The 27,148-nt window shown below is 45.2% G+C and overlaps 1 protein-coding gene across 1 annotated transcript in view; it reads left to right on the plus strand.

Annotated features, from left to right (window-relative positions):
• Positions 1 to 27,148, plus strand: part of atp8a1 (ATPase phospholipid transporting 8A1) — a 122,658-nt gene that overhangs the window by 86,995 nt on the left and 8,515 nt on the right. Inside the window, exons 4-6 of the mRNA XM_038992493.1 lie at positions 11,685 to 11,784; positions 14,136 to 14,234; positions 25,467 to 25,512. Coding sequence (XP_038848421.1) covers positions 11,685 to 11,784; positions 14,136 to 14,234; positions 25,467 to 25,512 — 245 coding nt within the window. The remainder of the gene's footprint in view (positions 1 to 11,684; positions 11,785 to 14,135; positions 14,235 to 25,466; positions 25,513 to 27,148) is intronic.

The following is a 27,148-nucleotide window of genomic DNA, read 5'->3' on the forward strand; positions in this document are numbered from 1 at the left end:
AAGGAATAGGGCTCCATTTGGGACTCACCTTAGTTAGCTTGCTGGCGTTTCCCTCCTCCGTTCCTTGTGGAGCGTGTTGCATTGAAAGGTCAGGTCTGGGCTGGCCATCCTCTGTCAGGGAATATTAGCGTTAGCATTCCTGCTGCATGAGCGGCTGGAGATGTCTGCATCGCACACACAGACACACCGATCCACCGCCACAGGAAAAACATAGCGCCTCAGCAGCATACAGCCAACCACTAGAATGGGATGAAACACAAAATGAAGGACCATATGGACACAATGAAATGACAACGAGTCAATGTTCAGCATCTTAGCATAGAGTAACCAAGCAAGTCATGCTGGGCCCAAAAATGTTCATTTTGGGAATACTCTTTTTATCCGCTGCTATCTTGGATCTCCAATTCTTGTTCCGACTTGTGTCGATGTGATTTGGTTCCATCTGATCCTTGAACACTGTATGTTGCTGCCCATAAAAAGTCACCCAGAGAGTCACCTTCAGACTCTGGTCCCAAATCTGGTTTTGCTGTCTTGCCAACTCCTATGGCCATTGTGTTTGGCATGGCAACGGTTATATAGGTGTTGTCTATACCGCACAAACAGATCTGGGACCAGAGGGGTATACTACGATTTACTCAGAGTTAGCGGCAGGCGAATGAGAAACAGCCTATCAGGCTTGTAACTGCTAGTCGATCGCCAAACTCTTGATTGAGACAAAGCTGAAACATCAATCCATGGGCGAGTCAGTGCAACATTTTAAATGTTTTCCTGAAATCAAAATTCTTGCAAATTCAGTAGGATATGGTGTGAAATAGGCTTTTAGAAGTGAGTTTTTTTTTGTATCGTTAATGCCGCCTTTGCTTTGGTGTAGAACAGCACAAACACCTTTTTCCCCCACTCCTATCAATAAAATAATTTTGTAATTCAATAGTTTTACTCTACATAACTTTCAAATGCATCCCGTCATTGCTAAATGTGTGATGTGATAGGTATTTTAAAACTTTTTTTTTTTTTAAATCCCTTTTTCTCCCCAATTGGTGATATCCAATTGGTAGTTGTCCCATCGCTGCAATTCCCGTACGTACTCAGGAGAGGCGAAGGTCGAGAGCCATGCGTCCTCTGAAACACGACCCTGACAAGCCGCACTGCTTCTTGACACACTGCTCTCTTAACCCGGAAGCCAGCCGCACCAATGTGTCGGAGGAAACACTGTACAACTGACGACCGTGTCAGCGTGCATGCGCCCGGTCCGCCACAGGAGTCGCTAAGGACATCCCAGCCGGCCAAACCCTCCCCTAACCCGGAAGACGCTGGGCCAATTGAGGCATCGCCTCATGGGTCTCCCGGGCGTGGCCGTCTGCGACACAGCCCGGGATCGAACCCAGATCTGTAGTGACGCCTCAATCACTGCAGTGCCTTTTGCGGCTCTGGGAATATTACTATTTTTAACACATTTGATTAATAAAATATTTAATCAGTCATCTTACCCAAATGAAGGGGATAATGACGCAATCTTTGCGAGAGGGAGGGAATCTGATTTCATTGGTCCTCATCTCGCGGATCAGTCATTTCATTCCGGGTAAGTGGAGTTAGCCTGACCCGGAGTAGGTTAGTTCTGAAAGATTTGTTGCCATAGAAATTTACCTGGCTAAAAAGTTAGCCACTTTCTTATGACCGGTTATACCAAGTTTACCAAAGTTCCAGTTGAAGTCGGAAGTTTACATACACTCAATTAGTATTTGGTAGCATTGCCTTTAAATTGTTTAACTTGGGTCAAACGTTTCGGGTAGCCTTCCACAAGCTTCCCACAATCAGTTGGGTGAATTTTGGCCCATTCCTCCTGACAGAGCTGGTGTAACTGAGTTAGGTTTGTAGGCCTCCTTGCTTGCACACACTTTTTCTGTTCTGCCTACACATTTTCTATAGGATGAGGTCAGGGCTTTGTGATGGCCACTCCAATACCTTGACTTTGTTGTCCTTAAGCCATTTTTCCACAACTTTGGAAGTATGCTTGGGGTCATTGTCCATTTGGAAGACCCATTTGCGACCAAGCTTTAACTTTAACTTGCTTCAATATATCCAGATAATGTTCCTACCTCATGATGCCATCTATTTTGTGAAGTGCACCAGTCCCTCCTGCAGCAAAGCACCCCCACAACACGATGCTGCCACCCCCGTTCTTCACGGTTGGGATGGTGTTCTTCGGCTTGCAAGCCTCCCCCTTTTTCCTCCAAACATAACGACGGTCATTATGGCCAAACAGTTTTATTTTTGTTTTATCAGACATTTCTTTAAAAGTACGATCTTTGTCCCCATGTGCAGTTGCAAACCTTAGTCTGGCTTTTTTATGGCGGTTTTGGAGCAGTGGCTTCTTCCTTGCTGAGCGGTCTTTCAGGTTATGTTGATGTTGTACTCGTTTTTCTGTGGATATAGATACTTTTGTATCGTTTCCTCCAGCATGTTCACAAGGTCCTTTGCTGCTGTTCTGGGATTGATTTGCACTTTTCGCACCAAAGTACGTTCATCTCTAGGAGACAGAACGCGTCACCTTCCTGAGCAGTATGACGGCTGCGTGGTCCCATGGTGTTTATACTTGCGTACTATTGTTTGTACAGATGAACGTGGTACCTTCAGGCGTTTGGAAATTGCTCCCAAGGATGAACCAGACTTGTGGAGGTCTACAATTTCTTTTCTGAGGTCTTGGCTGATTTCTTTTGATTTTCCCATGATGTCAAGAAAAGAGGCACTGAGTTTGAAGGTAGGCCTTGAAATACATCCACAGGTACACCTCCAATTGACTCAAATTATGTCAATTAGCCTATCAGAACCTTCTAAAGCCATGACACAATTTTCTGGAATTTTCCAAGCTGTTTAAAGGCACAGTCAACTTAGTGGATGTAAACTTCTGACCCACTGGAATTGTGATACAGTGAAATATAAGTTAAATAATCTGTCTAAACAATTGTTGGGAAAATTACTTGTGTCATGCACAAAGTAGATGTACTAACCGACTTGTCAAAACTATAGTTTGTTAACAAGAAATTTGTGGAGTGGTTGAAAAATGAGTTATGTAAACTTCGACTGTACCTCTTCAAACCTGATTTGTAGTATAGGGCTCAGGGAATCACTTTCACACGTTCTGTTTAAATTAAAAATGTTTACTTGTGTGTTACTCCATTTCTCCATACACCGCACCTCTCCACCACTATCACTACCAGCATCTCCATAATGATCCGCTGCCCCACTGGTGGTCTTGTCCCAAATGGAATCTTATCACACAAACACAAATGGGCCCTGGTCAAAAGGAGTGCATGATATAGGGAATAGGGTGCAATTTGGTACACAGCCTGCTGGTCATGTGAGTGATGGAAACTGTTTATTCGGCTGCATTACTTGTTAGACCAGATCTTGTGCTAATGTAATGTGACATGGGAGTCGGTGGTGGGATGTGCATGACTTCCACCAGGGCAAACCGGAGAGTCAGGCAGGGCAAGCTGCTGTTCATTGTGTGTTCTGTGAAAAGCTGACATGGTGGATCCATGCAGGGAATTTGGCACAAGGGGTTACGCGCGTACACACATGAAAGAATACATGTACGCACACATGGGCACACATGCTTAATTTAGAGTTATTAATGTACCTTTTAGTTGTTCTGGGTTCTCCCGAGTGGTGCAGTGGTCTAAGGCACTGCAGTGCTTGAGGCGTCACTACAGACCTGCTGTGTCAGGGTTTGACCGGGGGGCTTTACTTGGCTCATCGTTCCCTAGCAAATCCTTGTGGCGGGCAGGCGCCTGCAGGCTGACTTCGGTCATCAGTTGAGCGGTGTTTCCCCGACACATTGGTACGGCTGGCTTCCAGGTTAAGCAGGTGGGTGTAATGGAGCGTAGTTTGGAGGGTGATGTTTCGAAGGACGCATGACTCGTCATTCGCCTCTCCCGAGCCAGTTGGGGAGTTGCAGTGATGAGAGAAGATCATAATTGAATCGCAATGGGATATCACAAAATTGGGGAGAAGGGGGTAAAATACAACAACAACAAAATACTTTAGTAGTTCTACAAATGTGTCGCGCAATTGCGTAGCCGATAGAAATGTTGCACAACTTGAGCTCATGGGCTCTCATTAAGTGTTAGATTTGATTTTTGAACACATTTGCATTGATCATGGACAATATAGTGCTGAGTACCAGGCAGTTAGCAAATTTGACTAATGACTATCAGCAGCATCCGAGCTTGGAGAAGCCTAATTACCGTGACTAAACGGTCACGTGGAATTTGACTCGTGACCGCCGGTGTGGTGGTTATACGGTCACCGCAACAGCCCTACACATGGAGAGAGACACACACACACACGGACACACTCACAAACAGATTTCGTGCTCTCATATGTAAATGACCAGTTAAGGGAAACCTGTCTTTCTGCTTTTTAATTTCAAGGTTAAGTGCTTTTGTGCAATTGTGTTTGCACACAACATTTAACTTGACATGGTCAGATTTGAAGCTATAACGGTGACGTCATCCTTTTATGCCAAGTCAGGTAATGTAATGTCGATCATCTTCTCTCGACTGTCCCCAAAATTGTTGCAAATGTCTTCACGGGCTCTTGGCCATTGAGCCATTTTTTTTTTACTCCTTTTTTGAGTGGAGAGATGAGAGGAGGAGGAAGTGGTCTCGGTCCTGAGGCCACGGGTAGATAATGAATTGAGAGCTGGTGCAGTAATATCCATTAAGAAGAGGAGTGTTAATGGAGAGCTCGTGCAGTAATCTCCATTAAGATAAGGAGTGTTAACCTGTTTGGGCTGCAGGGGCAGTATTGAGTAGTCGGATAAAAGGTGCCCATTTCAAACGGCCTCGTACTCAATTCTTGCTCGTACAATATGCATATTATTATTACTATTGGATAGAAAACACTCTCTAGTTTCTAAAACCGTTTGAATTATATCTGTGAGTAAAACAGAACTCATTTTGCAGCAAACTTCCTGACAGGAAGTGGAAAATCTGAAATCGATGCTCTCTTCTAGGGGCTGCCTATAAAGGTCCTTGATATTTATTAGAATACATGCACTTCATACGTCTTCCACTAGATGTTGACAGGCAGTGAGAGAAGAAATTGAGTGTATAACTTGATCTGGGCTCGAATAAATGCTCTTTGTATGACCTGTCACCAGTTTCCTGTTTTCTGGAGAGCGCGCGAAGGGACCTGGTTTTGCCTTCTGTACAGCTGTCGTTATAGACGACTAATATCTCCGGCTTTGATTTTATTTGATACATGTGACTATCATCGTAAAGTATGTTTTTTTCAATATAGTTTTATTTGATTATTGAAATTTTTTCGGGACGTTAGGCGTGTTGCGTTGTCTGCGTTTGTTCACGAAGGAGAGCTTAGCGCCACTTTGCTAGCTTTCCGTGCTAATTGACTGGAGAAAAGGACATTCTAAATCCAAACAACGATTGTTCCCGACAAAGGACCCCTTGTACAACATTCTGATGAAAGATCATCAAAAGTAGGACCCATTTTATGATGTTATTTCATATATCTGTCGAACATGTTGTACTAGTAGGTTGCGGCCAGGTTTTGGGCACGCTCTTGCCATAACGTAAACTGCATATCGTAATGAATTTATTTTTAGAATTCTAACACGGCGATTGCATTAAGAACTAGTGTATCTATCATTTCCTATACAACATGTATTTTCTAGTAACGTTTATGAATAGTTATTTGGTCAGAATAGTTGAGTGTCATAAAAATATCCGCACATTCTGGGAAAAAGATGCTACGTTAGCACAATGTATAACCACTGATTTCAGCTCTAAATATGCACATTTTCGAACAAAACATAAGTGTATGTATAACCTGATGTTATAGGACTGTCATCTGAAGAAGCTTATCAAGGTTAGTCAAAAATTATATATCTTTTGCTGGTTTGTTACGATCGCTAACTTTTGCTGCTGGGGAATGGCTTGTGTTTCTGGCTATTGTGGTAAGCTAATATAATGCTATATTGTGTTTTCGCTGTAAAACACTTAAGAAATCGGAAATATTGGCTGGAATCACAAGATGCCTGTCTTTCATTTGCTGTACACCATGTATTTTTCAGAAATGTTTTATGATGAGTATTTAGGTATTTGACGTTGGTGTCTGTAATTACTCTGGCTGCTTCGGTGCCATTTCTGACGGTAGCTGTGATGGTAGCTGCAATGTAAAACTGATTTATAGCTCAAATATGCACATTTTTCGAACAAAACATAGATTTATTGAATAACATGTTATAAGACTGTCATCTGATGAAGTTGTTTCTTGGTTAGTTTGGTTGGTTCTTGGTTAGTTAGGTTGGCTTTGTGCATGCTACCTGTGCTGTGAAAAATGTCTGTCCTTATTTGTATTTGGTGGTGAGCTAACCTAAATATACGTGGTGTTTTCGCTGTAAAACATTTTAAAAATCGGACATGTTGGCTGGATTCACAAGATGTTTATCTTTCAAATGCTGTATTGGACTTGTTAATGTGTGAAAGTTAAATATTTCTAAAAAATATATTTTGAATTTCGCGCCCTGCACTTGAAGTGGCTGTTGTCATATTGTGCCCGGCTTCGGGCTTGCAGCCATAAGAAGTTAATGGAAGAAGAGGAGTGTTAATGGAGAGCTGGTGCAGTAATCTCCATTAAGAAGAGGAGTGGTAATGGAGAGCTGGTGCAGTAATCTCCATTAAGAAGAGGAGTGTTAATGGAAGAAGAGGAGTGTTAATGGAGAGCTGGTGCAGTAATCTCCATTAAGAAGAGGAGTGGTAATGGAGAGCTGGTGCAGTAATCTCCATTAAGAAGAGGAGTGTTAATGGAGAGCTGGTGCAGTAATCTCCATTAAGAAGAGGAGTGGTAATGGAGAGCTGGTGCAGTAATCTCCATTAAGAAGAGGAGTGGTAATGGAGAGCTGGTGCAGTAATCTCCATTAAGAAGAGGAGTGGTAATGGAGAGCTGGTGCAGTAATCTCCATTTATGAATAGTAGTGTTAAAGGAGCACTTTTTTATTGTAGACATTTGCCGTAGTTTTGCCCCAAAGAAACACGGAAGGAAAGAAAAAGTGATATGAGGAGAGATGGAAGATGGAAAGAAAAGGAAGTAGCTGAAGGAACAAAATATTAAATCGAGAACAAAACACTGGTTATTATTTTTACCTAGTGTAACAGCTAACACCATCCCCCGGGGGTTCAAACGAGGTAACTAGACCGGGTCATGGATTCTGTGGTGCAGAGGTGACCGCACTCCCTAAGCCACCTGGCCAACTCCTCAACGTAACACAAAGCCACCTGGCCAACTCCTCAACGTAACACAAAGCCACCTGGCCAACTCCTCAACGTAACACAAAGCCACCTGGCCAACTCCTCAACGTAACACAAAGCCACCTGGCCAACTCCTCAACGTAACACAAAGCCACCAGGCCAACTCCTCAACGTAACACAAAGCCACCTGGCCAACTCCTCAACGTAACACAAAGCCACCTGGCCAACTCCTCAACGTAACACAAAGCCACCTGGCCAACTCCTCAACGTAACACAAAGCCACCTGGCCAACTCCTCAACGTAACACAAAGGACAAGGGAACTAAGCCTAGCCAATATTTTTTCCCCGCAGGTATGACTATCCCATGTTTTTTTTTTTTTTTTTTTTTCCCCAGTTAAGAATTTCCACAGCACAACAATGCTGACTTATGGACTTCTGTGAAGACCAAACATGGTCCTCGTGGCTAAATGTGGGATGGTGCTAGGGGGTTCAAATTAGGTAGACTAGGCCAGGTCCAGTAAAGCGCTTGGCCATGAAGCAGTGGAGTGTCCACCCTTTTTTGTCAGCTTTTGTTCAGACACTTTTGGCTGGGTGTCAGAGGGGGGATGGAGAAAAATAGTTGAGTATCATCTGCGTAGCATAGCAATGGTAGGAGAAACCATGTGAGTGTATTACATTGCTGAGCGACTTGGTGTACAGAGAGAACAGGAGAGGGCCTAGATCTGAGCTCTGGTAGACACCAGTAGAGAGACCATGTGGTGCAGACACAGATCCCCTTCATGTCATCTTGTTCAAACCACCATTTAAGTTTTACTTACAAGTTACTAAGATTTCCAAGAAAAACTCAATCAAGGCTTGATCTGTGTTCTGATGAGGTTTTCCATTACATCGCTCTGCAAAGATGGTATGTTATGGTACTATGCCCTATTGTATAGCAATCTACTGCCATGTGTGCTGTGCTGTTGTCTGATAGCCGCCTCTCTCACAGACAGAACCCCACTAGACGGATGTGACGGGGAAAAGATGAATGGAGCACTATCTCTTATCATTGACTGTTTGCCAGTCTCTCTCCACGCTCACTGGCGTACTATCCCCGCCCAGTCTGTTTGTATTACTGTGTGTGTGTCTCTGCTTGTTGTTGATTTATCACAGTCTGTCTGATTGTGTGCCTTGTCTATGGAGGGAGGCCTATTATGGATTGTGCTTACAGTATATCATCTGTGTGTGTGTGTGTGGTGTGGTGTGGTGTGGTGTGGTGTGTGTGTGTGTGTAAAAGCTTGACTGGCGTTGCATTATGCTACCTTATCTACACCAGTAGATAACGTCATGTGTGAAAAAATGTACAGTATTAAATGAAGTGCCCTTTAATATAGCCTAGACCACATGGATTTTTTGTTGTTGCCAGTTTCTGGTGTTTTGTGGTGGAAAACTGAGTAAGTCGACCATAACCCTTCAACCCTGTTACCAATAGACAGACAGGCTAGAAATGTTTTAACAATGTCAGTTTCTTTGGTGAAGCTTGCCTTGCATTCAGTTGCCCCTCCCTGTTGCACACAACAAGCTTCCATTCCCCCTGTCACAAGGGGATTAATGACTTTTAAGATGAGGTCGTCAGCCCCGTTACGGTCAGCCCCGTTACGGTCAGCCCCGTTACGGTCAGCCCCGTTTACGGTCAGCCCTGTTACGGTCAGCCCTGTTACGGTCAGCCCTGTTACGGTCAGCCCTGTTACGGTCAGCCCTGTTACGGTCAGCCCTGTTACTTTATAAACAAAACTTTTTTTGTGGGGGGGGTTTCTGTTAAAATGAAAATAAATAAATCATAAAATTCCATGTCAATTCACAATGCAGAATAATAGTCCTATTACGTATGTATGACAGCTAGGGCCAGGCAATGAATTATATCTAACGCGACCCTTTAAAGACAGAACACAGTTCAGTAACATGTCCATAATTGATTACTTTTTAGACAATAAAAAAAAAAGTGCCACGTCTGTACCTTTTCAGACAATGTAATTCTCTGCTCTGGCATGTAATGTTGCCTCCTTGACAACAACAAACGTTGCTGATTTGATGTCCTGCTATGTTTTTTTATGATAAGGTAGCTAAATGTGCGTTCATTCTACTAAATGTCTTGTTAAGTCGCAATGTATAACAAACTTCATAGTACTTTTTTTTAGGAATGAGTGGTCTGTGCGCAGGCAGCAGGTATGCTAGGATTGACAGTTCTGTTTACCTAGTGATAGAAGTGGCATTACTTTACAGACAAGTAAAATGCTGTTACTTTACAGACAAGTAAAATGCTGTTCATGTCTCCAGAGGTTTTCTGTCAGCTTTTAAAAAAAGCCGTAGTGTAGCCTACCCTAACAGACAAACATGTCGTAGCCTGGTGGCATGGTCTACATCACAGCGTTTATCTCCCCCCAAAGTGCTCTGGCTGGCTGGCTGGCCCTTAATGCGGCTGTAAATCAGGCTCTGTCTGGGCCGGAGGTGCTCTGCCAAGCACCCCCTCTCTGCCATAGCTCACGTCTGCCAGGAGAGCTCCCCTTAGTTATGCTTTATGGTAATTTAGTCGACTGGCCTGCCATTCATCACTCACACAGTACATGTTCAACCACAGCTCAGAGCTCCGCCACCCCCTCCACTCAGGAGAAGCAGCTTCCAGGAATGGTGGATTGCGGGGGGTGGAGATGAGGGTGAAATTTATCAACTCCAGGCTGGATGGGGTATCAGGAGATATACAGTACCAGTCAAAAGTTTAGACACCTACTCATTCAAGGGTTTTTCTTTATTTGTACTATTTTGTACATTGTAGAATAATAGTGAAGACATCAAAACTATGAAATAACACATATGGAAACATGTAGTAAATAAATAAATGTAGTAACCAAAAAAAGTGTTAAATAAATCAAAATATACTTTATATTTGAGATTCTTGAAAGTAGCCACCCTTTGCCTTGACGACAGCTTTGAACACTCTTGGCATTCTCTCAACCAGTTTTATGAGGAAGTCACCTGGAATGCATTTCGATTAACAGGTGTGCCTTGTTAATCTGTGGAATTTCTTTTCTTAATGCGTTTGAGCCAATCAGTTGTGTTGTGACAAGGTAGGGGTGTGGTATACAGAAGAGAGCCCTATTTGGTAAAAGACCAAGTCCATATTATGGCAAGAACATCTCAAATAAGCAAAGAGAAATGACAGTCCATCATTACTTTAAGACATGGTCAGTCAATGTGGAAAAATGTCAAGAACTTTCTTCAAGTGTTGAAAGTTGAAAGTTTCTTCAATTGTAGTCGCAAAAACCATCAAGCGCTATGATGAAACTGGTTCCCATGAGGACTGCCATAGGAAAGGAAGACCCAGAGTTACCTCTGCTGCAGAGGATAAGTTCAAGTACCAGTGTCAGAAATTGCAGCCCAAATAATTGCTTCACAGAGTTCAAGTAACAGACACATCTCAACATCAACTGTTCAGAGGAGACTGCGTGAATCAGGCCTTCATGGTCAAATTACTGCAAAGGAACCACTACTAAAGGACACCCATAAGAAGAGACTTGCTTGGGCCAAGAAACACGAGCAATGGACATTAGATCGGTGGAAATCAGTCCTTTGGTCTGATGAGTCCAAATTTGAGATTTTTGGTTCCAATCGCTGTGTCTTTGTGAGATGCGAAGTAGGTGAACGGATGATCTCCGCATATGTGGTTCCCACCGTGAAGCATGGATGCTGTGGTGTGGGGGTGCTTTGCTGGTGACACTGTTAGTGACTTATTTAGAATCTGAAGCGATACGCCATCTCCTCTTTGTTTTGAGCTTAGTGGGACTATCATTTGTTTTTCAACAGAACAATGATCCAACACACCTCCAGGCTGTGTAAGGGCAATTTGACCAAGAAGGAGAGTGATGGAGTTCTGCATCAGGTGACCTGGCCTCCACAATCACCCGACCTCAACCCAATTGAGATGGTTTGGGATGAGTTGGACCGCAGAGTGAAGGAAAAGCAGCCAACAAGTGCTCAGCATATGCGGGAACTCCTTCAACTGTTGGAAAAGTATTCCAGGTGAAGCTGATTTGAAAATGCCAAGAGCGTGTAAAGCTGTAATCAAGGCACAGGGTGGCTACTTTGAAGAATCTAGAATCTTCTTTTTTTTGGGTTCATACAAGATTCCATATGTGTTATTTCATACTTTTGATGTCTTAACTATTATTCTCAATGTAGAAAAATAGTAAAAAATAAAGACAAACCCTTGAATGAGTAGGTATGTCCAAACTTTTGACTGGTACTGTATGTGTCTGTTAGTGGAAAGAAACTGATTCATGGAACTGAACTGTTTTCTCTTTCTCTCTGCCTTTGTGTTCTCTCTTTCTGTCTCACTCTCTCTCAATCTCCCTACATGTCATTTTCTCTGCCCTGCAGCACTGCAAAGTATAATGTCCTGACCTTCCTACCTCGGTTCCTCTACTCTCAGTTCAGAAGGGCTGCCAACTCCTTCTTCCTCTTCATCGCTCTCCTGCAGGTAAGACAGAGATTATTTGTTTTGGTTGCTAGAGCTTTGCCATCAGTAGTAAAGGTCACATTAATATTCAAACACACACTGAATACCCCACATGCATTCCCAAACTGAATACACACACTACTGAAAAATACATGTGGGAGCGTGAGTCTCCCTCTCTAAAGGAAATTAGTCTTTTACTTCCTCTTCCTCAACACACATCATTCCAAACATCAGATTAAAAATGCAGAGGCTGCTGTGGAGAGGCACCACAACTATATTTCAGTGGTTTACCAGACATGAGTTGTAGCAGAGGACAAACAAAGATTCCTAACACAGACCAGCGCTCACATGGATAGCGTGGAAATATTCTAATTTGGATGGTGGAGCCTGGGATTTATGTGGTTAGATCAGGGTCGTGTTCATTAGGCACCAAATGGATGAAAATGGACCGAAACATGGAGGAACTACCTGGACTTTACCAATAAGAAATGCTTATTTTAGTTTTCTGTTGCGAAACTAATCAAAACATTTTCCTTTGGTGCCCCAATGAACGTGACTGTCGTATTAACTTTGATTTCTCTATAATGTGGCATAATAGACCAGAGGAAATCCACAATCTACTAAAAGTTCAGAGTGATTACGCTTAACCTCACAGAACCTTGGTGTGAATCTAAAAAAACAACTCTCCTAGAAGTTCAAAGCTCCACGGAGCCGATTAGGACAATGGATTCAGGGCAAGACTTAAACCTCAATCTTTTATCACTCTGGATTCTGCTAACTAATGCAACGGTAATGAGAGCTGACTAACACAGCGTTAATGAGAACGTTTGACGCTAAATGTGACTTTCAGGAAACTAGGTGTATAGGTGTGTCATTACTTCACAGGAGAGCGGTTTGTAGGTCAATGTTTTTTTGCAGAAATGCCTTTTTGAACATGTGAACTTTCATGTGCCTTTAATAACAAACGTGTATGCCATCTGTAAATACTAATACAATTGTTAAAGTACGAGCCTAATTGGTTTAGCCACAGCAACCTTCCCGCTAGCCATGATTGGCTGAGATAATGAGTGGGCTGGACATGCCGAGAGATGAGTTTGGATTGGTCTGCCATATAGCACACTTCTGTCTATTTGAGCTGGTCAGTATGTGTAGGGAATCCTGTCTAACGCTGCTTTTAAAAAAATATATTGGGTAGTAAAACTTAACAAAAAAGACTCCACTATGCAAGTATCCATTCCAATAGAATGTCACTGCAACAACTGTTTCAGAGCATTCTCATCTGAGTGTGCCAGAGCGCAGAATAACTGATGAATTTACGAACGCTCAACATCCGTTGAATATGGCCGGTGTCAGTAAATGTCGGCATAAAAGCATCATTAAATTGTTGCCAGGAGCACAGTTAGTCACCAACTCTGGATAACATGAAAACAGCCAAACCAGCTCTGCTAGGGTGGGTAAAATGGTCAAGAGTTTGGGTGGGGGCTAAAGCTTAAGATGATTCTTATGGCATTGTACACAGTCAGTGTGAACCAGAATGAGCTGTACAAAGAAAATGGAAACGACACAGGACGTCTTATTTAATGAAAGGGGTTGCAGTCTGCCGTGAGCGTTCATCCATGTATACGGGAAAGAGTCTAGCTACATTTTCAGATATTATACATTTCTTATTTTGTGCAAGTTTTCATTGCAAGTTAAAGCTTACTGTTAGCTAGCTAGCTGACGTTAGATGGCTGGCTCGCTAGCTAGCGTTACGTTTATGATCTGTGTGTAGTAATATCTCAGAATTCCATTTCACATTGCTAGTTATAGCCTGATGTTAGCTAGCTAACATTGAACCTATTTGGTTCACTTTAGCTAGCTATGACAATCGGTTTGTATTGGTAGTACTCTATAGATTGGGATTATGGTTAATTGTTTAGCTAGCTAGCTACATGTCTAAACAAAAGACCCCAAGTTAAAGCTTACTGTTAGCTAGCTAGCTGACGTTTGCGGCCGGCTGTGACACAGCCTGGGATCGGACCCAGGTCTGTAGTGCCTTAGACCGCTGCGCCACTCGGGAGGCCTGATTTTTATTTTATTTTTTATATATTTTTTTAAACATTTGTTAAAAGTAGAGACGAATAACTAGAAAATGGTATATCATACACTGCAGTTGAAGAACAATGGGGAAAGTAATTCTGCTTTGAAAGTTGATAAACTTGTCTGTCGCTAGATACTCATGAGATAGCTAAATATTTTTTATTTCAATATCAGCCTGTAGGCACTGGTCAAAAAATTGTGCACTATAAAGGGAATAGAATTCCATTTGTGACGCAGCCTATGGGATTCAGTGATGTTTCATTTTGAACTGGGACGTGTGCTTTTCCTTTCAGCAAATTCCGGATGTGTCGCCCACGGGTCGCTGGACAACTCTGGTGCCGCTCCTCTTCATCCTGGTGGTGGCAGCAGTCAAGGAGTTCATTGAGGATCTGGTGAGGGAACACTACCAACACTGAACACTGGGGGAACACTACCAACACTGAACACTGGGGGAACACTACCAACACTGAACACTGGGGGAACACTACCAACACTGAACACTGGGGGAACACTACCAACACTGAACACTGGGGGAACACTACCAACACTGAACACTGGGGGAACACTACCAACACTGGGGGAACACTACCAACACTGAACACTGGGGGAACACTACCAACACTGAACACTGGGGGAACACTACCAACACTGGGGGAACACTACCAACGCTGGGGGAACACTACCAACGCTGGGGGAACACTACCAACGCTGGGGGAACACTACCAACGCTGGGGGAACACTACCAACGCTGGGGGAACACTACCAACGCTGGGGGAACACTACCAACGCTGGGGGAACACTACCAACGCTGGGGGAACACTACCAACGCTGGGGGAACACTACCAACGCTGGGGGAACACTACCAACGCTGGGGGAACACTTAACTCAAATTGCCCCTTTGATACCTTAATCTGACTTTAACAACACCTGTGTGTTTTCAAGGCTTTTAAAGATGCGTTAAAGGTTTTGTATAATTTCAGCCAGTTGTTTTGAAAGTAGCACTCACAAACCAAAACGGGACCCCGAAAGTTGTGCACAGTTGTGTACGTCATCCAATTGGTATGATATGTCATGAATTCCAATTTGTACAATATGTTACAATTTTGTAAGTGCTTAAAATCCCGTTCAATCTCTTTAAGTCTTCTGACCTCAATGGAACCTAAATTAGCCTAAGGCTGAATAAAACATAGCCTAAAGGACATAATGCATTGTCAAGGAAGGATCTGTTGAATTTGAGCGTTTGTGTGAGACTGGCACACTTCTAGACTTAATCAATAGAGGTTCTATTTTTTTTCTTTTAGTATTAGGCAAGATGTTTGCCTGCCTTGTTTGCTGTGAGTATGGTCAATTCAAACTCAATACGGTAGCCACTGTAAATGGATGAGAGTGAATAGATGTTCAGTTGCACGGTCTGGTTGGTATTGTTGGATTCAGGCCACTTGTCCTTTGAGTGTTCTGTATGGGATTCCTGGAGCAGAGAGGAGACTGTGATGGTGACGGGAACACAGCAGGACACAGGCACACACAGACTGGACCGGTCACAGCTGGGCACTGCACTGGGCTACTCAGTCCATAAATTAGCCTATATAAGTTCATGCACAAAAACAGTTGTGTCCATTTGCTGAAATTCATGTTGTTTAACAGATGTTTGAAAATGTGGACCAGCATTTAGGCCTGTCTATATTTTGAAGGTTAACACATTTTGCTTCAGTTTCAAATACCAAGCGTCAGAATGTATTCATTTTTTTTTTTTACATTTCCCAAGACCCATTGCCAATTGTGAATTGAATTCAGTACTGTACCATGCCAGAGTATGCTGCACTTTTTAGCTGTGCCCCTGCAATGCGATCCTCTCTGCCTAGCCCAGCTCCCAGTGGACTGTAATAGTTATCCTATAACGTTAGCAACGTTGTCTTTATATCTGGCATCTAGCGGTGAAGTGGCCAGCGCAGCAATTTACACCCTGGCCTCTCGCGATAAATATTGGAGCAGCAAGGTGATGACTTTGTCTTTATTAGGTTGAAGGTCATCTGCACCACGCCCAGCCCCCTGTCCACTTCCCATTGGCGCCTGATGAAACGGCCGGCTCAATGATTGACCCGCATGCTTCATAAAACATTCATCATTGATGCATCAGTCACATCTCAGTATCCCCTCATAGCTTTGTTCTGAACTAATCACTATATGAAATAAATAGGCCTGTTTTGTATTGGCAACACAAGTGTGTGTGTGTGTGTGTGTGTGTGTGTATTTTAGGAGCCCTGTATACGCTGTGCTTTTGTTATTTCATGTTTGATGCAGTGCAGTGCCTTCGGAAAGTATTCAGACCCCTTAACTTTTTCCACATTTTGTTAGGTTACAGCCTTATTCTAAAATTGATTTGAGGATTTAAAAAAAATCTACACACAATACCCCATGATGACAAAGCAAAAACAGGTTTTTAGAAATGTTTGGTAATTTATTACAAATAAGAAACGCACATTTTACATAAGTATTCAGACCCTTTACTCAGTACTTTTGTTGAAGCATCTTTGGCAGCAATTACAGCCTCAAGTCTTCTTGGGTATGACACTACTAGCTTGGCACCTGTATTTCGAGAGTTTTTCCCCATTCTTCTCAAGCTATGTCAGGTTGGATGGGGAGTATGGCTGCACAGCTATTTTCAGGTCTCTTCAGAGATGTTTGATTGGGTTCAAGTCCGGGCTCTGGCTGGGCCACTCAAGGACATTAAGAGACTTGTCCCGAAGCCACTCCTGTGTTGTCTTGGCTGTGTGCTAGGGTTGTTGTCCTGTTGGAAGGTGAACCTTTGCCCCAGTCTGAGGTCCTGAGTGCTCTGGAGCAGGTTTTCATCAAGGATGTCGCTGTACTGTGCTCTGTTCTTCTTTCCCTCAATCCTGACTTGTCTCCCAGTCCCTGCCGCTGAAAACATCCCCACAGCATGATGCTGCCACCACCATGCTTCACCGTAGGGATGGCAGCCTGTTATTCCCTACATAGTAGGGCTGTGAATTGTCAGGGACCTCATGATACGATATTATCACGATACTTAGTCGCCGAGATGATATGTATTGCGATTCTCACAATTCTATATGTATTGCGATTCTATAATGTTATTTAATCTGCTGCAACCGGACAACGTTGCTGTAGTGCTGCAGCCAGACAATGTAGTGGCAAGGTAGCGCTGCAGCCGGGCAACGTTGCTGCAGCCGGGCAACATTGCTGTAGTGGTGTAGCGCTGCAGCCGTATAATGTTGCTGTAGTGCTGCAGCTGGTTAATGTTACTGTAGTGCTGCAGCCAGGTAATGTTACTGTAGTGCTGCAGCCAGGTAATGTTACTGTAGTGCTGCAGCCAGGTAATGTTACTGTAGTGCTGCAGCCGGGCAACGTTACTCTAGTGGTGTAGTGCTGCAGCCGGACAATGTATTGGCAAGGTAGTGCTGCAGCCGGGCAACGTTGCTGTAGTGCTGCAGCCGGGTAACGTTACTGTAGTGCTGCAGCCGGGCAATGTTACTCTAGTGGTGTAGTGCTGCAGCTGGACAATGTAGTGGCAATTGTAGTGCTGTAGTGCCGGGCAATGGTAGTGCTGCAGCCGGGCAACGTTGATGTCGTGCTGCAGCCGGGCAACGTTGCTGTAGCGCTGCAGCCGGGCAACGTTGCTGTAGCGCTGCAGCCGGGCAACGTTGCTGTAGCGCTGCAGCCGGGCAACGTTGCTGTAGCGCTGCAGCCGGGCAACGTTGCTGTAGCGCTGCAGCCGGGCAACATTGCTCTAGTGGTGTAGCGCTACAGCCGGGCAACGTTGATGTAGCGCTGCAGCCGGGCAACGTTGATGTAGCGCTGCAGCCGGGCAACGTTGATGTAGCGCTGCATCCGGGCAACGTTTCTGTAGCGCTGCAGCCGGGCAACGTTGCTGTAGCGCTGCAGCCGGGCAACGTTGCTGTAGCGCTGCAGCCGGGCAACGTTGCTGTAGCGCTGCAGCCGGGCAACGTTGCTGTAGCGCTGCAGCCGGGCAACGTTGCTGTAGCGCTGCAGCCGGGCAACGTTGCTGTAGTGGTGTAGCGCTGCAGCCGGACAACTTTGCTGTATCGCTGCAGCCGGGCAATGTAGTGCTGCAGCCGGGCAACGTTGATGTAGTGCTGCAGCCGGGCAACGTTGATGTAGCGCTGCAGCCGGGCAACGTTGATGTAGCGCTGCAGCCGGGCAACGTTTCTGTAGCGCTGCAGCCGGGCAACGTTGATGTAGCGCTGCAGCCGGGCAACGTTGATGTAGCGCTGCAGCCGGGCAACGTTGATGTAGCGCTGCAGCCGGGCAACGTTGATGTAGCGCTGCAGCCGGGCAACGTTTCTGTAGCGCTGCATCCGGGCAACGTTTCTGCAGCGCTGCAGCCGGGCAACATTGCTCTAGTGGTGTAGTGCTACAGCCGGACAATGTAGTGGCATGGTAGAGCTGCAGCCGGGCAACGTTACTGCAGCCGGGTAATGTTACTGTAGTGCTGCAGCCGGGCAACGTTTCTCTAGTGGTGTAGTGCTGCAGCCGGACAATGTAGTGGCAAGGTAGTGCTGCAGCCGGGCAACGTTGCTGTAGTGCTGCAGCCGGGCAACGTTGTTGTAGTGCTGCAGCCGGGCAACGTTGTTGTAGTGCTGCAGCCGGGCAACGTTGTTGTAGTGCTGCAGCCGGGCAACGTTGTTGTAGTGCTGCAGCCGGGCAACGTTGTTGTAGTGCTGCAGCCGGGCAACGTTGCTGTAGTGCTGCAGCCGGGCAACGTTGCTGTAGTGCTGCAGCCGGGCAACGTTGCTGTAGTGCTGCAGCCGGGCAACGTTGCTGTAGTGCTGCAGCCGGGCAACGTTGCTGTAGTGCTGCAGCCGGGCAACGTTGCTGTAGTGCTGCAGCCGGGCAACGTTGCTGTAGTGCTGCAGCCGGGTAATGTTACTGTAGTGCTGCAGCCGGGCACCGTTACTCTAGTGGTGTAGTGCTGCAGCCGGACAATGTAGTGGCAATTGTAGTGCTGTAGTGCCGGGCAATGGTAGTGCTGCAGCCGGGCAACGTTGATGTAGAGCTGCACCCGGGCAGCGTCGCTGGAGTGGTGTAGTTCTGCAGTCGGGTAACGTCGCTGTAGCGCCGCAGCCGGACAACGTCGCTGCAGCCGGGCAACGTCGGTGTAGTGCTGCAGCCGGGTGACGTCGTGGAGTGGTGTAGTGCTGCAGCCGGACAACGTCGCTGCAGCCGGGCAACGTCGGTGTAGTGCTGCAGCCGGATAACGTCGTGGAGTGGTGTAGTGCTGCAGCCGGATAACGTCGTGGAGTGGTGTAGTGCTGCAGCCGGATAACGTCGTGGAGTGGTGTAGTGCTGCAGCCGGATAACGTCGTGGAGTGGTGTAGTGCTGCAGCCGGATAACGTCGTGGAGTGGTGTAGTGCTGCAGCCGGATAACGTCGTGGAGTGGTGTAGTGCTGCAGCCGGGCAACGTCGGTGTAGTGCTGCAGCCGGATAACGTCGTGGAGTGGTGTAGTGCTGCAGCCGGATAACGTCGTGGAGTGGTGTAGTGCTGCAGCCGGATAACGTCGTGGAGTGGTGTAGTGCTGCAGCCGGGTAACGTCGGTGTAGTGCTGCAGCCGGGTAACGTCGGTGTAGTGCTGCAGCCGGACAACGTCGTGGAGTGGTGTAGTGCTGCAGTCGGACAACGTCGTGGAGTGGTGTAGTGCTGCAGTCGGGTAACGTCGGTGTAGTGCTGCAGCCGGACAACGTCGTGGAGTGGTGTAGTGCTGCAGCCGGACAACGTCGCTGTAGTGGTGTAATTCTGCAGTCGGGTAACGTCGCTGTAGTGCTGCAGCCGGATAACGTCGTGGAGTGGTGTAGTGCTGCAGCCGGATAACGTCGTGGAGTGGTGTAGTGCTGCAGCCGGATAACGTCGTGGAGTGGTGTAGTGCCGCAGCCGGGTAACGTCGCTGTAGTGCCGCAGCCGGGTAACGTCGCTGTAGTGCCGCAGCCGGCTAACGCCACTGTAGTGCCGCAGCCGGCTAACGTCACTGTAGTGCCGCAGCCGGCTAACGCCACTGTAGTGCCGCAGCCGGCTAACGCCACTGTAGTGCCGCAGCCGGCTAACGCCACTGTAGTGCGGGCGACGTTGCTGCTGCAGCCGGGCGACGTTGCTGCTGCAGCCGGGCGACGTTGCTGCTGCAGCCGGGCGACGTTGCTGCAGCCGGGCGACGTTGCTGCAGGGGTGCTCCAGCTGGTGGGTGAGAGCCAGTGCTCCTCCACGTGACATACAGCCACATTCATTAGCCACTCCAGCACATTGCCGGGATATTTAATTCTATTGGATTTCTGAGTGAATGAGAAAAAGCAGGAGTGAGGGAGGGAGTGGGAGACAATGTAGAGAACGTCTCTAAGGCAACCTGTAATGATGTGCAATTCCTCAAGGGACTCAACAAAGACTGCTGGGCGAGTAGTACGCTTGGTTGCGTTTGGTGCACATCAAAACCTCACAGCGGTATAGTTTCCTACTCACAAAGGCATTTGAGTCTTTCCTTTTCTTCATGCCTGATGAACGTTGGCTGTCTGATGGAGGGATACTGGTAGGCTACACCTCAGATATTTGAAGGTATTTAAGTTACAGAAGGAGCTCCTCACTGTTCTCAGCAGTATTAATAGCTAGGCTACTTTGTTCTAAGTCAAAACAAACTGAAATTTCACATTTACCTTAGTGTTCAGACCATTTACTCTACTTTGTTGAAGCACCTTTGACAGCGATTACAGCCTTGAGTCTGTTTGGGTATGACGCTACATTCTTGGGGCACACCTGTATTTCTGGAGTTTCTGCCATTCTTCTCTGCAGATTCTCTCAAGATCTGTCAGGTTGGATGGAGAGCGTCGCTGCAAAGCTATTTTCTGGTGTCTCCCAGAAATGTTTGATTGGGTTCAAGTCCGGTCTCTGGCTGGGGAAATATTTTTAGGGGAAGGGTAGCCCTCTATAGTCCTTTAAAGTCGCCGTATTGTTTGACATGTTAAATACTGTGCAACAAAGATGCGTATTGTCCTCAATTTTAGTAAAATTACCAACTGGAGAAATTGGGCTTTGAATGGGCTTTGTAAAGGGCTTTAACTTTCCCTTCTGGGTAATATTACTGTAGTGGTGTAGTGCTGCAGCCGGGTAATGTTACTGTAGTGGTGTAGTGCTGCAGTCGGGTAATGTTACTGTAGTGCTGCAGCCGGGTAATGTTACTGTAGTGCTGCAGCCGGGTAATGTTACTGTAGTGCTGCAGCCGGGTAATGTTACTGTAGTGCTGCAGCCGGGTAATGTTACTGTAGTGCTGCAGCCGGGTAATGTTACTGTAGTGTTGCAGCCGGGTAATGTTACTGTAGTGCTGCAGCCAGGTAATGTTACTGTAGTGGCGTAGGGCTGCAACCGGACAACTTTACTGTTGCAACGTTATCTGGCTATAAAACAAACTGAAATATCACATTTACATAAGTGTTCAGAATCAATCAATCAAATGTATTTATAAAGGCCTTCTTACACCAGCTGATCACTTTGTCACAAAGTGCTGTACAGTAACCCAGCCTAAAACCCCAAACGGCAAGCAATGCAGGTGTAGAAGCACGGTGGCTAGGAAAAACTCCCTAGAAAGGCCAGAACCTAGGAAGAAACCTAGAGAGGAACATGGCTATGAGGGGTGGGCCAGTCCTCTTCTGGCTGTGCCGGGTGGAGATTATAACAGAACATGGCCAAGATGTTCAAATAATAATAATCACAGTGGTTGTCGAGGGTGCAACAGGTCAGCACCTCAGGAGTAAATGTCAGTTGGCTTTTCATAGCCGATCATTGAGTATCTCTACCGCTCCTGCTGTCTCTAGAAAGTTGAAAACAGCAGGTCTGGGACAGGTAGCACGTCCGGTGAATAGGTCAGGGTTCCATAGCCGCAGGCAGAACAGTTGTGGCCGTGCTGCTGCTCCAGTTCCGTGGACTGGGGACAGTAAGGAGTCATCAGGCCAGGTAGTCCTGACTCTTTGCTCAGTACTTTTTTGAAGCACCTTTGGCAGCGATTACAGCCTCGAGTCTTCTTAGGTATGACTACAAGCTTGGCATAACTGTATTTGTGGAGTTTCTCCCATTCTTCTCTGAAGATCCTCTCAAGCTCTGTCAGGTTGGATGGAGAGCGTCGCTGCACAGCTATTTTCAAATCTCTCCAGAAATGTTTGTTCGGGTTCTGGCTGGGCCACTCAAGGACATTCAGAGACTTGTCCCGAAGCCACTCCTGCGTTGTCTTGGCTGTGTGGTCAGGGTTGTTGTCCTGTTGGAAGGTGAACCTTTGCCCCAGTCTGAGGTCCTGAGCTCTCTGGAAAAAGTTTTCATCAAGGATATCTCTGTACTGTGCTCCGTTCATCTTTCCCTCAATCCTCACTAGTCTGCCAGTCCCTGCCGCTGAAAAACATCCCCACAGCATGATGCTGCCACCATGCTTCACCGTAGGGATGGTGCCAGGTTTCCTTCAGATGTGACGCTTGGTTTCATCAGACCAGAGAATCTTGTTTCTCATGGTCTGAGTCCTTTAGGTGCCTTTTGGCAAACTCCAAGCGTTGGCTGTCATGTGCCTTTTACTGAGGAGTGGCTTTCGTCTGGCCAGTCTACCATAAAGGCCTTTATTGGTGGAGAGCTGCAGAGATGGTTGTCCTTCTGGAAGGTTCTTCCAACTCCACAGAGGAACTCTAGAGCTCTGTCATAATGACCATTGATTCTTGGTCACGTCCCTGACCAAGGCCCTTCTCCCCCGATTGCTTAGTTTGGCCGGGTGGCCAGCTCTAGGAAGATTCTTGGTGGTTCTAAACCTCTTCCATTTAAGAATGATGGAGGCCACTGTGTTCTTGTGGACATCCAATGCTGCAGACATGTTTTGGTACCCTTCCCCAGCTCTGTGCCTCAACATAATTCTGTCTCGGAGCTCCACGGACAATTCCTTTGACCTCATCACTTGGTTTTTTCTCTGACATGCAATGTCAGCTGTGGGACCTTATAGACAGGTGTGTTCCTTTCCAAATCATGTCCAATCAATTGGATTTACCATAGGTGTACTCCAAGTTGTAGACACATCAAGGATGATCAGTGGAAAAACCGGAGCTCAATTTCAAGTGTCATAGCAAATGGTCTGAATACTTTTTAGGTAAATTGGGTATCACTGTTTTTAATACATTATCAAACATGTCTAAACCTGTTTTCACGTTGTCATTATGGGGTATTGTGTGTGGTTTTGATATGTAAAAAAATTATTGAATAGATTTGAGATTAAGGCTGGAGGGGTCTGAGTACTTTTCAATGCACTGTAAATACATGGCTAGATAAGTAGATGGATGAATACAATTCTAGCCAAACATGCAGATATTCATTAATCAGACTTTTACTACGACTTAATCAAGAAGCAGGCTGTAGGATGTTTAGCCTACATCATAAATCATCATCGGTGTCTGCAGCAGTGATCACATCGGCTCCTACAGAACTGGACTGACCACCTGCTGTGATTCTCTGCATCTTAGCATGCACACACACTCATTCATGCTACACACACACATCACAACTGTTCTCCCAGACTCTTATTATGATTGCTAAATACTGTACAGTTTAAAGACCCCCTTCCCCAAAAAACATGTACAGTTGAAGTCGGAAGTTTACATACACTTAGGTTGGAGTATTTAAAACTTGTTTTTCAACCACTCCACAAAGTTGTTGTTAACAAACTATAGTTTTGGCAAGTCGGTTAGGACATCTACTTTGCATGACACAAGTAATTTTTCCAACAATTGTTTACAGACAGATTATTTCACTTATAATTCACTGTATCACAATTCCAGTGGGTCAGAAGTTTACATCCACTAAGTTGACTGTGCCTTTAAACAGCTTGGAAAATTCCAGAAAATGATGTCATGGCTTTAGAAGCTTCTGATAGACTAATTCACATCATTTGAGTCAATTGGAGGTGTACCTGTGGATGTGTTTCAAGGCCTACCTTCAAACTCAGTGCCTCTTTGCTTGACATCATTGGAAAATCAAAAGAAATCAGCCAAGACCTCAGAAAAAAGATTGTAGACCTCATCAAGTCTGGTTCATCCTTGGGAGCAATGTCCAAACGCCTGAAGGTACCACGTTCATCTGTACAAACACCATGGGACCACGCAGCCGTCATACCGCTTAGTTGCGAAAAGTGCAAATCAATCCCAGAACAGCAGCAAAGGACCCTGTTTCCTCCAGCAAAGATGCTGGAGGAAACAGGTACAAAAGTATCTATATCCACTGTCAAACGAGTCCTATATCGACATCACCTGAAAGGCCGCTCAGCAAGGAAGAAGCCACTGCTCCAAAACCGCCATAAAAAAGCCATACTATGGTTTGCAACTGCACATGGGGACAAAGATCGTACTTTTTGGAGAAATGTCCTGTGGTCTGATGAAACAAAAATAGAACTGTTTGGCCATAATGACCATCGTTATGTTTGGAGGAAAAGGGGGAGGCTTGCAAGCTGAAGAACGCAATCCTAACCGTGAAGCACGGGGGTGGCAGCATCATGTTGTGGGGGTGCTTTGCTGCAGGAGGGTCTGGTGCACTTCACAAAATAGATGGCATCATGAGGAAAATTATGTGGATATATTGAAGCAACATCTCATCACATCAGTCAGGAAGTTAAAGATTGGTTGCAAATGGGTCTTCCAAATGGACAATGACCCCAAGCATATTTCCAAATTGTAGCAAAATGGCTCAAGGACAGCAAAGTCAAGGTATTGGAGTGGCATTGCCCTGACCTCAATCCTATAGAAAATGTGTGGGCAGAACTGTAAAAGCGTGTGCGAGCAAGGAGGCCTACAAACCTGACTCAGTTACACCAGCTCTGTCAAGAGGAATGGGCCAAAAGCTTGTGGAAGGCTATCCAAAACGTTTGACCCAAGTTAAACAATTTAAAGGCAATGATACCATATCCTAATTGAGTGTATGTAAACTTCTGACCCACTGGGAATGTGATGAAATAAATTAAAGCTGAAATAAATAATTCTCTCTACTATTATTCTGACATTTCACATTCTTAATATAAAGGGGTGATCCTAACTGACCTGAAACAGGGAATTTTTAAATGTCAGAGGATTAAATGTCAGGAATTTTGAAAAAATGAGTTTAAATGTATTTGGCTAAGGTGTATGTAAACTTCCGACTTCAACTTTAATTATTGGACTATAAATTGTGCCTTCCTGTGTTTTACTTACGCTAAAATTTGTGTTGTATTTGACTCAGCCATTTTCTTTGTTCATATTCTTATCTTTTATTATTTCTTATTGTTGTTGCATTGTCCAGAAGGAGCCTGTGAGTAAGCATTTAGTTGGAAGGTGTGTGTCCCTTAAGTACGACTAATACAACGTCAAACTTTCTGGGGCATCAGATTCCGGGTGGTTTCCCTATTAGGGTTAGCTTATAGGAATCTGTTGTAATCCGCCACAACAGATAGTTTCAGTCCAAAATGGCACCCTATTCCCCATGTAGTCCACCACTTCTTCAATGCAGTCATCATTCTCTTGACTGTATTACTAGTGTATTGCCTCAATGGCTTAACTTTCTATCTTGGCTAAACAGGTTTCTTTTGTCTGTTTGCAGAAACGTCACAACGCTGACAGTGTCGTCAACAAGAAGGAATGTCAAGGTACTGCCCAATTCTTTCTGTCTTTGTTGTTGTAATTATAGATTGATTGATGTTTTATTGCCCTTCAAGTGGTAATTCTTTTCATAGCTCACTAAGAAGGTCTCAAGTTGCATATATATATATATATATATATATATATATATATATATATATATATATATATATATATATATATATATATATATATATATATATATACTACCGTTCAAAAGTTTGGGGTCACTTAGAAATGTCCTTGTTGAAAACATACATTAAATTAGTTTCTAAATGAATAGGAAATATAGTCAAGATGTTGACAAGGTTATAAGTAATGATTTTTAATTGAAATAATTGTGTCCTTCAAACTTTGCTTTCGTCAAAGAGTCCTCCATTTGCAGCAATTACAGCCTTGCGGACCTTGGCATTCTAGTTGTCAATTTGTTGAGGTAATCTGAAGAGATTTCACCCCATGCTTCCTGAAGCACCTCCCATAAATCAGATTGGCTTGAGATCAATAGGGTTGAGATCCGGTGACTGTGCTGGCCGTCCATTATAGACAGAACACCAGCTGACTGCGTCTTCCCTAAATAGTTCTTGCATAGTTTCAAATCAAATCAAAGTTTATTTGTCACGTGCGCCGAATACAACAGGTGTAGTAGACCTTACAGTGAAATGCTTACTTACAGGCTCTAACCAATAGTGCAAAAAAGGTGTTAGGTGAACAATAGGTAAGTAAAGAAATAAAACAACAGTAAAAAGACAGGCTATATACAGTAGCAAGGCTACTTACAGACATCGGTTAGTCAGGCTGATTGAGGTTGTATGTACATGTAGATCTGGTTAAAGTGACTATGCATATATGATGAACAGAGAGTGGCAGTAGCGTAAAAGAGGGAATGGTGGGTGGCGGGACACAATGCAGATAGCCCGGTTATAGCCAATGTGCGGGAGCACTGGTTGGTCGGCCCAATTGAGGTAGTATGTACATATATGTATAGTTAAAGTGACTATGCATATATGATAAACAGAGAGTAGCAGCAGCATAAAAGAGGGGTTGGGGGGGCACACAATGCAAATAATCCAGGTAGCCATTTGATTACCTGTTCAGGAGTCTTATGGCTTGGGGGTAAAAACTGTTGAGAAGCCTTTTTGTCCTAGACTTGGCACTCCGGTACCGCTTGCCATGCGGTAGTAGAGAGAACAGTCTATGACTGGGGTGGCTGGGGTCTTTGACAATTTTTAGGGCCTTCCTCTGACACCGCCTGGTGTAGAGGTCCTGGATGGCAGGCAGCTTAGCCCCAGTGATGTACTGGGCCATACGCACTACCCTCTGTAGTGCCTTGCGGTCAGAGGCCGAGCAATTGCCGTACCAGGCAGTGATGCAACCAGTCAGGATGCTCTCGATGTTGCAGTTGTAGAACCTTTTGAGGATCCCAGGACCCATGCCAAGCCTTTTTAGTTTCCTGAGGGGGAATAGGCTTTGTCGTGGCCTCTTCACGACTGTCTTGGTGTGTTTGGACCATTCTAGTTTGTTGTTGATGTGGACACCAAGGAACTTGAAGCTCTCAACCTGCTCCACTACAGCCCCGTCGATGAGAATGGGGGCGTGCTCGGTCCTCCTTTTTCTTGTAGTCCACAATCATCTCATTTGGCGCTG

This window comes from Salvelinus namaycush, chromosome 5, assembly GCF_016432855.1.
Source record: "Salvelinus namaycush isolate Seneca chromosome 5, SaNama_1.0, whole genome shotgun sequence".
NCBI classification, from domain to species: Eukaryota; Metazoa; Chordata; class Actinopteri; order Salmoniformes; family Salmonidae; genus Salvelinus; species Salvelinus namaycush.